Source organism: Corvus kubaryi, unplaced genomic scaffold (genome assembly GCF_017639235.1).
Source record: "Corvus kubaryi isolate FWS band 111438036 unplaced genomic scaffold, C.kubaryi_AGA036_p1.0 135, whole genome shotgun sequence".
In the NCBI taxonomy this organism is placed as follows: domain Eukaryota; kingdom Metazoa; phylum Chordata; class Aves; order Passeriformes; family Corvidae; genus Corvus; species Corvus kubaryi.
Window position 1 is genome coordinate 4,474,607 of NW_024580669.1, and position 12,304 is coordinate 4,486,910.

The 12,304-nt window shown below is 42.6% G+C and overlaps 1 protein-coding gene across 17 annotated transcripts in view; it reads left to right on the forward strand.

The window, feature by feature from the left end:
* CELF2 (CUGBP Elav-like family member 2) overlaps positions 1-12,304 on the forward strand; it is a 547,482-nt gene that overhangs the window by 437,707 nt on the left and 97,471 nt on the right. For all 17 annotated transcript variants that reach the window (XM_042052904.1, XM_042052849.1, XM_042052822.1 and 14 more), the window contains one exon: positions 9,890-9,972. In XM_042052904.1, the coding sequence (XP_041908838.1) occupies positions 9,890-9,972 (83 nt within the window). The remainder of the gene's footprint in view (positions 1-9,889; positions 9,973-12,304) is intronic.

Sequence of the window (12,304 nt, forward strand, 5' to 3'; positions counted from 1 at the left end):
GCAGGGACATGTTCCACTAGACCAGGTTGCTCAAAATTCCATCCAGCCTGGCCTTGAACACTTCCAGTGATCCACAGCTTCTCTGAGCAACCTGTTCCTCTGTTTCACTGCTCTCACAGTAAAGAATTTCTTCCTAATACCCAACTGAAACCTGCCCTCTTTCTGTTTGAAGCCATTCTCCCTTGTCCTGCCACTACATGCCCTGGCAAAGTTCCTCTCCAGGCATATCCCGGTCCCCTTTAGGTACTAGAAGGTGCTAAAAGGTTTCAGATTCTGTTTCTTTAAAAAAAGAAAAAAGCATTAATTCCCATGTTCTTGCTATGAAAAAACTCATCTTGTGTGTGAAATCTGCTAGTGAATGAGAGCTGGTTCCCATCTGCTGGGTACAGCAATAAAACAGTAATTTAACTGATATTGTCTGCTAGAGTTAAATAAGCTTGCAATGTATTTCTGGGGAAGTTGAGCTGTGTTAGGAGGGATGTTGTCAGAAGCCGGTTAAATTCCTTCATTGCCATTTCACAGAATCACAAGCTGGCTGAGGTCTGAAAGAACCTCTGGGATTCATCTCGTCCAATCCCAGCTAAAAGCAGGGTCATCTACAGCAGGTTTGTCAGAGCTGTGTCCAAGCAGGATTTTAATTATCTCCAGAGAAGGAGAGTCCACAACTTGTTTGGGCAAACTATGCCAGTGTTTGATGACCTGTAGTATAAAAATGTCCTTCCTTATTTTTAAATGGAATTTCCTCTCTTTTAATTTGTGGCCACAGCCTCTTGCCCTGTCACTGGACCAGTGAGAATGCTCTACCTTCTTTACTCCTTCCAATGTTTTCTTCTCCGGTCTGAACAGTCCCAGCTCTCTCAGTTGCTTTCCATATGGGAGGTGCTCCAGACCCTTCCTCATCTTCATGGTCCTTCACTGGACAGGCTCCAGTATGTCCAGATGTCTTTACTGGGGAAAAAAAAGGAGATCCAGAAACCCATACATGTCTCAGCAGGGCTGAGAAGAGGGCAAGGATCAACTCCACTGTCCTGCTCTGCCTGATGCAGCCCAGGATGCCTTTGGCATTTAACCAGTGAAGATAATTTCCAGTACAAGACATAGGTTTTTCATAGTGACAGAGAAAGTTTATAAATTGCAAATAACTCTCAAAGATTTGATTATTTTGAAGGGATAAGTTCATAGTAAAGCTCTTCTATTCCCAGTATTTTTCACTACAGAGTTGCCTCCTAGTTGAACTAGGACTTGAATGGCTTCTCAGGAGTCACAGTGCAATTAGAGGTTTCATTAGAGCAGTGATCTGGAAGCCTTATCAGGAAAAGCCAGTCTTCAGTGATCTTTCTCAAGCATTCAAGTGAAAGAAAAAACAAAAGGAAATCCAGGAGTGTAAGATGTATGTGCTGGGAAGTTTGATTTGCTACTAGTGAGTGCCAGGGTTGGAGACAATAGGGCGTTTGAAATGACATCAGGGAAAGATGTGTCCCTGCCTATGTTAATTTATGTAAACATGATCTTTTTAGAGTCTTTTTGAACTGAAATACAGTGTTACAGCAGTTTTCTGCTGCAAGAATGGATTCATAAGGGACATCTTAATTTTGTATTTCCATTTTTTTTCAGCATCTGTTCTCTGAACCCTCTTTCTCTACTGCATCCAAAGATGTATTTAGCAGATGGTCAAACTTAGGGGTTAACTTGCACAGAGGACATGTTAATTCATTTTAAAGCCAGTAAATTCAGGCCAGTAAATTCCAGTCAATTGTTACCTGGCCAAAGAAAAGGGAAACAATAACCGTCAGCTAGGAAGAAAAGAAAAATAATTTATTTGAGGGAAGAAGAAAGTGAATTAAAGATTAAGGAGCATTAGTACAAGAATAAGAAGGAAAAGAAGGAAGAAAAGGTAAAGGGGAAATGACAAGAAGGCAGCATAAGAAATAATTAATTATTTCTACTTTTCATTTTTTGTAGTTTCATTGTGATGTCCCCCCAATTTCAAGATTTCTTTCTTGATACAATATATATACATAGTGACAGGACTTATTTAAAACTATTTCCAGTTTAAAAAAAATTCTCGTATTTTGTGTATATTCTTTTCTGTATTTTACAAGTGGGAAGTGCAGTGAGTTCCCATGGGACACCCCTGATAGACGTAGAGGCTGGAATGCCATCTCCCCCTGCTGTCCTATTTATTTGAGAATTTCTTGTCCAAAAGCTCTGACAAGCAGTCTTTATTGTAACCCATATGGACTGATGTATAAGATCCCAATTATTCTCCACCCCTGAGATCTAGAAATGTGAACAGACCAAACACGAACTCAACAGGAGTCACTGAGCTGCTGCTTTGATTTTCCCACTGATGTTGGTTGAGCGACAGCTGTCCATCTCAATGGCTCTCCCTAGGGATTTGCACTGGGTGGGTACTTGGACGGGCTGGCAAAGGAGGAGCATTCCAGGCCAGGCCACCTGCAGATCAGGGTGTTGGTGCAGTGCTGATGTGCAGGCTCAGTGCCCCTGACTGCTCAGCTCTGTCTTCACAGAACTTCCTGAGTTTGTGTTGCAATGTCTCTCGTCCACTACTCAGCCCAGACTAATAAAGCTCCGCTTCCATCCCAGCACGCAGGGATGGTTTCTTTAGGGACAGATTAGTTTGTAATGACAGAAAATTGCCTTGATGCTATAAACCTGATTTGTGTTATTTATTTACCCTGCCACCATGTATAGAATCTAATTCTGCATCTGCTTTTTTTTTTACTCCTTCATCACCACCTAGTGCAGATATCATATGAGTGTTGCCAAGCTGCAGGTGTGGAAGTTGGCCCCATCCTTCAGAAGTAAAACAGAGGGTTCCAGGATGCTGGCCATTTACTTCTCAGTCATTACACAGGCAGCAGGAGAGTTCGGGAATTTGCAAAAGCTGTCATTGTCCTATATGAAAAATTGTACATTGAAATTCTTCAGATACTTGTACAGCTATTAGCCATTTAAAACTGTTTAATATAACTGGCTTATTTCAGAGAGCAAGAAAAGTAGATTCTGGCAATTTTGCCCTTGATATCTTTTCTATCTGTGTCGCACTTTAGTCAAAATTTACATAATAATGGGTAGGGAAGTGTTGTGGCACATGAACTGGTGCATATTAGTTCTTAGTTGCTTTCCCAAAAGGCTTGAAAATGCAGCAAATTTAATCTAGGTCAAAAAAAGGAAAAAAAAAAAAGAAAAAAGAAGAAGAAGAAAAAAAACACTTCCATTTTGTAGGCAGAGGACATTTATAGAGAGCATTTGTATTCACAAGGGTATGGGAATGACAGAGTGCGACTCCTCCAAAAGAGCTCCCCGGTGCAGCTGAAGGCTGACAGCAAACTAGGACTTGTGGCCAATTAACAGAAAGGCCGTCATAACTTGCAAGGCATGGAGAGAAAAAATTGAGCTCCATGGGATCATTTTTCACTGGCCATTTACGGGGCTGTTACCAGCCTGGAGCATTTGTGCTTTAATGCAAGCAATGCAATGCGGGGCACTCTGGGGCTGGGGCACTGCCACCCTGAATGCTATAACCAGGAGGAAAATTAGAGCACAGGGTGGAATTTGGCACGTCCCAGTTGTGAATCCTTCTCACATGTGAGCCCTTTCCTACATTCAGCTAATGTATTAATATTAGAAGTGGCATCGCTATAATATGTGCTGTCATTAGAGTGGCAATGTGGTTTCCTGGCTGGTGACAGGACTGGTAATACGGTTTCCATCAGGGTGCCAATTATATCAAACTATTAGCAAACCTGAGCTAATTGGGAGGCGACATCATTAAAAGTTGATTTCTGCTGTATTTGGCAATTCTATCAGGGATTGCTTCAGGAGTGAATCCTTTCCATCTTACTCTCCCATGACTCCATAGACAATAGAGCATAAGGATGGTGCAGGTAGGAATCAAAACACATCCCTGCCTTAGCCACTTTCTTCTGATAAGCAGAGTTTCAAAAAGAGTTGGATTTTTATTTCTGGGTTCCTTGGTCAGAAATGGCTGTATTTGCTATTCAGACAGTTCATGGTTTTCTCTGGTTTTGTCTGGAATGACCCAATCAAAATCTCTAAGACTTGAAATACCTCTCCTAATACTAGACCAGCATCTCCAGTGCAGGTTAGCTAATTGCACTAACATCTGTAGCACAGAATAAATGCCAGGCAAGGCTCCCATTGCACTGCACCAAATGTAACAAAAGTGAAAATTCTCATTGCCCAACCACACACCTGAACTCCTTGTAGCAACAGGTCTTCTCAGTGGCTTTAGTGGAAAAGAGCTTTTAATGTCTTCATTGGCTTTTGGAAAATGACATTACAGGTCATGGTGTGTTTGGTTGAAAATCACACTGTTCAGGCAGCTGCTTGTGATTTACAGAGCACATATTCCAGAGTTTGGGTGGATGGCTGGAATGCAAGAGAGCTTGTTAAAGCCTGCCCTGTATTAGTGTAGTGTTTAAATTTTCGTAGTGGATGAGTGAATGTGGAAATCAGGAGAGAAACATTTGGAGTGGGGAAAAAAAACAAGAAAAAGAAATCCTTCTTAACTTAAACTAGCTTGAACTGTGCTGGATTGACAAGAAGCTACTGTCCCCATTGAGATTCCAGGCTTGTATGAAGCCAGCACCTGTTCTGCTTGCAAATGCATACACAAAAGTGAGCTTCATTCACAGAAAGAAAGAAACATAGCAGGACTTCACTCATTTAGCCTTCCAGGGCCTTCAGTCCCTTGATCTGTCAGCCCCTTAGAATTCAAACGTGGCCGTTAAAGGAATTTTCAATTCACAACATGATGACTTTGTTGATGTCCTGAATGTGAATGTGTTTTGAATTGAATTTGTCTGCCAGGATTCCATTACTTGCTAAAAGAATACAGAGTTCAATCATCAGATAATCATTATAGCTGTTTTGAAGTGTTTATTTTATTAGTCTAAAAGGTAAAGCAAATTTCATTTTTAAGTTGTTGCATGCTTTGCAGGCACCCTGATAAGCTCTTGTATTTCTATGCCCCATGGTTAGGGTTCAGATACTGGCAGCAGGTGATAATATGCACAACACAGGAGAGATCCAAACTGACAAATTTTGACAGTTGAAAACTAAAGAAACTAATAAATCAGACCAACAAATACGGGTTGTTTTTTTTCCTCCTGTATCTTTTCTCTTTTAATTCCCAAGAGTTAAATTTTCAGGCCTGGGAAATTCCAGAATGTTTTTCTTCAAGCAAATCAAAACCTCAGAGCATCTTGTGGAGCGTGTTTTAATTCCTGTCCACATCCAAGGGTTATTTTCTCATATTGATGCACATGTGTAATTCTTGGTAACTTTAACACAGGAATTGTCTATTCAGTTTAGGGAGCTGTAAAAGACTTTTTCTCACCCGAAGCAAGATGGAGGTTGGCGTATTCATTCAGGCATGAAATCCTGGCTGAGAGATTAAGCCTCTTACACAGATCCCAGTGCCGTTAAATGCCAACGAGGACTGTGTAAGCCACATCTTCAAGTGGAGGAGAGCTTCCCTTTGTTAGTTGTTCAAAATTAGGAATGTAAACAGCTCTCACGGCATAATTAGTCTGTGTTTGAATTGGGAGAAAGTGAAGGAAATAATGGTATGGCAGAGCTCCTGGAGATGTCATAGAGCTGGATCTTGCAGCCTATTAATGCTGTGGCTGCTCTCCTGGGAGGTAAACTTGGGTCATAGAGCAGAAGTCACACGGGAGGAGAAGCCCCATTACATGGGGTCACTAACAGCTCTTTGAAAAAATCCTCTTGCTTACAGGAGGAATGGCATTTCTTGAAGTTTCATGGTGAAAACTGCAATTTGTCATAATTCCACAATGTCCTCCAGAAACCCAAGTTCACTGTCAGCAGAAAATCATGGCTACAGTAGTCTGAAAGTCTTCACCACTTGATCTTCTTTTTCCCCCTCCTCACTTCTAAATGAGGACTTCAGTGAACCTATGGCTTGATTCCCCTGTAATCCATTGCTGCCATCTTTGACAGTGACTCACGTAAAGCTGTTTCTAGCCATACACGAGGCTGTTTGTCCCTGTCACTGTCTTGCTAAACAGGTTTCTGTAGAAATTAAATAAATAAAATCTCCACCACTGGTGCTAATTGGTGCCTTTGGCAGCCCGAGCAAGGGCTTGTGAATTGAATGTGTCATGGAGAATTGAATGTGTCAACTCTCTCCCAATGGCTGGGACCTTGAGGTCTTTCTCTGGCACTAAATTTCCTTTGAAAAAAGAAAAAAAGGGGAAGGGGGGAGGGAAGGAGGAGGGAGAGTGAAAACAAGCTGAAGTAAGAGATCTTTTCCCTTTTTTTAATGAGGTGTTGAAGTTGAGCATTGTAGTGTCCACACTGCAGCGTTTGCTCGTCAGATGCCTTGAGAAGTGGGGCTGTTTTCTGCTGTTGTTTCTCAGGCATCCCATTTGTTGCCATTAAACGCTGAGCAGCACGGAGTGGCAGGTTTTATTCAGTCTGCTCAAGCATCTGGCAGGATAGCCATGAAGTTGTTGCCGATGTCCTTAAGGGACTGTAGGGATCTGCATGATTCATTCAGCATTTTTTTTAAGGTACAAAGAAGAAATGCCTTACGCTGTAGTAAATACTGTTCCAAGTAGAGCACAACCAGCTCAGCAGAGCGTGGGAGATTTGCTCTGGAGGTACTGACAGGCAGCACGAGCTCCTCTGCCTGTGGGCAAGAATACACTAACCCATGTGGAGTTAAACTGGGCTGTATTTCGGGCTGCTGAGGAGCAGCAGAACCATGTCCACTAACCAATTCACCTTTTAAGTTGTCCTGACTAGGAGGGGAGAAGGTTATCACTGCCAGGCTTTGAGCTATTTGCGTGTCAGAAAAGTCTAGTTGTGATTCAAGCTGCCGTCGAATTTGTTGGTGATGAAGCAATGACTGTGTGCATGGGGCCTGAAGGGGAGGGCTGTATTTTTTTATTTTCTTTCAGTAGGAAACACTCTTCCTTTTCCAGCTGGGCCACTTGCTTGTCTTTGATTATCAAATTTTCTTTAGTAAAATGGAGGAAGGAAGATCATTGCCTCTTTGCCTTTAAGCAGGGGACAGCTACCAGTCCTAAAACACAGACTAGCCCTGTCCTTTTACATAGGCATCTTCCCCTCCAATATTCCTGCAGAAAAGACTGAATTAGGTACTTTTTTCTATGTACTGACCTAAAGCGATTTTACAGTGGAGACATCTTTTGTGCAGTTTGTGTAACATGGATGCAGCACCTCTGGAAAATGCACAGGCTAAGCTACAGCATTTCCTTGGGTAAACATGGACTATTGCCTTTTCTGTTACTCTCTGCTCTCTTATTTTCTTTTTTGAGTCCAGCTCTGACCTCTGTAGCAAATACTTTCAAATTCAGGTTTCCACAAGTAAGTGTCCATACTCTACTCAAACCACAGCAAACCAGCTCTTGTGGGGTTTGTTTTATTTAAGAAGATATAAGCCAAATGTATCCTGAGAAAAATTTTATCCATGTGTATTTTCAGATGTATAAGTCTGTGAGCTTAGAAGTCTCTGTTTTTGTCAGGGTCCGATGACCTGCCTGAAACATCTGCACGTTTCCCATTAAGCTACTGTTTCTTCCGACCCTCATTCACAGGAACATTTTTCTCCCCTGAGCTATTACTTCCCAAAAATGACCAGTTAAAGGGTATTTCACAGCATATTCATCTTTCAAGTGCAGTTCTTTCAAGTAGTGCCAAGAATGATAAACCAATAGATTTCAAATTTCGTCTTATCAGAATGAACCCACAGAGCTGAAATCTAAAATGAAACTCTTCGGGCCCATGGAAAAGGACATGGCAATTGCAAATTTGTGATTACAGCTTGATATTTTCCCCTTGAATCTTCTCTCCTGGTTAAAAAACTTTATATTAAAAAGCTCATAAACCAAACAAAGAAACAATAGGAGATAGACTTGGAGCTGGCTGGCAGGATAGAAAAATATTGCAGTGTTGTCTCAAAGTTGAACTATTAAATGTCACAAACTTGGATTATTTTCTCATTTTCATCTGGGGTAAAATAATACAAATTTTCAGAATTTTCCAGTGAAACAGAAGATTTAGAAGCACTTAAAGGAAACACAAACCCTAACAGGCTGTGCCTGTCTCTAGCACACATCCCTGCAAACAATGTTCTGCTTACTGAAATAATTATTAAACCATCTCCATCGTAAAGTGTGAAATTTTGAAGAACTTGTTGGCAGTATGAAAAATGTTTCTCTCAGCTGTGTTAAGTCTGCATTACCTGCCTGCCCATGTTTTTCTATGCCTGCAAGTGATTTTCTGCATTAGGGATAAACTTGTGTGTTCCATCTGGGAATACATGGTCACTTTTTCTTGTTACAGAGGTAATGGTTGTCACTGGCCTGGCTGCAGAGCCAGAGGGGGCATTCACAGTGCCATGCACAGCTTGAGCCAAGCAAGGGGCAGTGAAGGGGCCGTTCTGGATTCAGCCCTTCCTTCCAAAGTGTGGTATGGGCCACCTCCACACAGTTACTTCCAGTGTTTGCTGTGTGCTGCTGTGCACACCTTCTCCTTGTGTCTTTTGCCATTACAGGGATGCTGCAGGGTTGAACACAAGCAAGCATGTCAGGTGGGCTGGGATGTTTCACTTTGGTCAACATCAGGCAGCTGATACAAGCATCATCTTTGCTCACCGCCTGAAGCACAGATTATTTTATCTGTGTCACGCTCCAAGGGAGAGCCAAGGCTCATGAGCCAGGGTTTCTTTTATTTACTGATTGGTTTTGACATTTCTCTGGAGTTGTAACAAACCTCTGACTGTGATTAAGAGAACAGGATTGTTTTCTGTTTCATCAGTAAGACCTGCATCATCCTGTTCCATGTGAAGTAGGTTTTACTTCAGTAGCCACTTCTGCCCCCCTACCAGCATTGCTCAGAATGTTTTCCCCTCTCCCCATAGCAGCTGGGTCGCCAAACACCCCATTTGCAGAAAACATCTCATCTTCGAAGTCAAGGAGCAGATTTCATTGCCATGGGGAATTACAGGCAAACCCTGGCCCTTGCTTTTTGTCCCATGCCTGTGACATTATAGTTCTTCCCTGAGGATCTGCCTGTGAGCCCTGACCTGACCCTGGGGCTGGTGTTGAGCTGCCTGGCATGTGTGTGCTGCAGCAAAAGCTACTTCACATGTTTCCAGTGGAGAAAGTGACAGCAACCCATGTTTGGTCCCACAGACCACCTGGCTGGACCATGCTGTCAAAAGGGAAACCACAGAATTAAGACAACTAAAACCACCTGCTTTACTGAAAATTCTGCAGATGCAGGGAGTTAATTCTGTCAACCATCAGCAGCCTCCACTATCCCAGCAGTGGCAAATTCACCTGTAGGTTGTTTTTCATTCTTGAAACTGAGATGAGTGTCCTGCCTCCAGTACTGCCTGGTTTCAAAGAAAGGGGGGAACCAACCTTAGCTCTTTTGTATAAGGGCCTTTAAATAGGATCCTGCTTTAACCTGATTTTCTGCTTGGGATGTAACAATGAATTCCTGCTGCTTGAGCCTGCCATGTTACTTATATTCAAAGTATAATGAGGAGCCTTCAGAAAAATATAACCTTATTTACAATGTACAAAGCCAATTGGATTTTGGTTAACAATTTCTAAGTGATTACAGTTCACTAACAATGCAGGTGTGCTATAGATGCAATGCACAGGGGGGGACTTTTTATTTTAAACTATGCAAGCTATCTTTTATTCATGTCATTGAGGCGCCTCAGGATAATTCACTTTTCTAGCTTTCATAATGTGTTGTTCAACCACTGTTTTTTCTCCCTCCCTATTGTACTCTCACAAATCATACTCACTAATTTCTGAAAGCTTTTCATTTCTCTCTATAGGTTGTTGTTTCGTAACATTTTATACAAGAAAAGCTGCTCTTGAGGCACAGAATGCACTGCACAATATTAAAACTTTACCTGGGGTGAGTACATTTACTTTTCGATCCTAATTATTTTATTGCCAGAAAAATAGCCCTTTTGCTCTCAATGCTGCTGGGTGCCCCAAATGACCTTGATCTCTGCAAGGAAAGTGGCTAAGCTGATGGTCTGTCCTGTATTGGTGCCAATCCTGTAGCAATGGCATCATGTTCAAAGGCAGTTGCTGTTCTCTAGAAAGTCCCTTGGCTGGAAAGCGTGCTGATTCCTGCTGACTAGAGACAGTGGCCAAAGAGCAGTTTGGATCCTTTTTTTAAATTTATTTAAGGGGTAAGGAGGAAGGAGACAAAACATACAGCAGGAAAACACTGCACCACTGGGGCTTCACATTTGAAAAGGGAGAGAAGACAAAAAGACAAAACACAGCCAGTGTTGTTAAATGCAGCCCTTATCCACATGGTTTCTAAACAACCTGAGTGCAGTGGCTGCATATCTCGGGATGTTGTGGGGTGTGTTACCACATAGCTGTTTGCATGGTGTCATCCTGTCCCCTGACATCACCTCTCCTCACCATCTACTCCCACTGGCACCAGCATTCAGAACAGTTGTGGTTGTGTTGTACAAACCATATCTTTGGTGTTTTTCTATGGTATTTTATATTTAAATTACAGGGTTACAGAGAAGTATATCACTGGTAATTGCATGTCTTAACTCTGAAATATTCTTGTACCACTGTTTTCATTTTCTCTGCTGAATACTTTGAGGATGGAAGAGAAAAAGTGTAAAGGATGGAGGTATATTTCCTCTTGATGTAGGAGAAGTGTTCAAGTATATATTTGTAGTGTCTGGTTACAGACATGAAAATAAATAAATACACTGTGTAAATAAAGAGAGCATTGACTGGACTGACGGTTATATGGCCAATATCTCCTTTACTTCCTATGTGCTGTGTGTGAAACTGGACACTGTGTTTGAAAAATTATATCTGGCCAGTTCACTTTACACAAGTGATTTTCTGCTAGGAAAGCCAACTCTTGTGTCATGGAAATGACCAGTGTAGAGAGGTGTGTTGGACAGTTACCCATGAGCCCTGCTAAGCCACCAAGGTAAAACGGGCTTCCTCTGTCATTTGTAATGGAAATGCTGGGAACGGTGGTAGGACATTTGCAAAGGTAGGCCAGCCACAGGAAAGCAGGAGAAAAGCTGTGGTACTTCAAGTGGTGTTTTCCAGCAACTGGCCCTTGCAAGGGACAGTGTCAAGACCTTGCAAGCCTCCCAGTGGGAGTCTTGGCACTTGTGCCATCCTCGAGAGAGAAAGGAAGGCTCTGAGGGACGATTCCCTTTGAGACCCCTTTGGAGCTCAGGCTGAATCTCAGCATCCCCTGGCTCTGCAACCCCAGTTGTTGGTTCCCATCCCCACCGCCAGAAAAGGCCGAGCCCTTGGACAAGTGCTCTCTAATCCCATTCAATGCTGCTCCTAAACCAACTCACTGAGTAATTGGTCTCCATCATGCTGAGTCAAATGGCTGTGTGGACTGGCTGGGTAGGATGGAGGAGATTCCAAGCTGCTGGAGCAGCACCCTGCCCAGATAGCATCTCTGAAGCTCTACCACAATATCTGCACATTACCCCCTTAAGAAATAGACAGTCCATTTAGAATCACAGAATCATTAAGGTTGGAAAAGACCTCCAAGATCGAGTCCAACCTTTGACCAAAAACCATGATGTCAACTAAATCATAGCACAAAGTGCCATATCCAGTTGTGTTTTGAACACTTCTAGGGATGATGTCTCCACCACTTCCCTGGGAAGCCTGTTCCAATGCCTGACCACCCTTTCAGTGAAGAAGTTCATTCTGTTATCCAACCTAAACCTCCCCTGTGCAGCTTGAGGCCATGTCCTTTCGTCCTGTTGCGTTTCCTGGGAGCAGAGCCCGACCCCCACCTGGCTACACCCTCCTGTAAGGGACTTGCTGAGAGTGATAAGGTCCCCTCGAGCCTCCTTTTCTCTAGGCTAAACAAACCCAGCTCCCTCAGCTGCTTTTGTTTTCTGTTCTTCTCTGAGTCCCCCAAGCTGGTTGTTATGTTTTGAGAGATCTTATTTATCCCAGTGGGCAACTCAGAGGGGCACATTCCTTCTCTGACTTCCTCACAAACAGGTGGCAAAGCTGGCTCATCTCTGCATTACATCTTACTTGAGCACTCCTCCACTTCTGCAGAGCTAATGAGCAGGCCACAGTTGAAGACACCAGTGTACCTTCTGATGTTTTTAAAATAACGTTCAAAAAAAATTTTTTTTTCCTAAAGCCCTCTCTAGCTCTTTGTCATTTAAAATTTATCTTTCCAAGCTGTTTTTTCCTGTCCTGACTGTAATGTTACC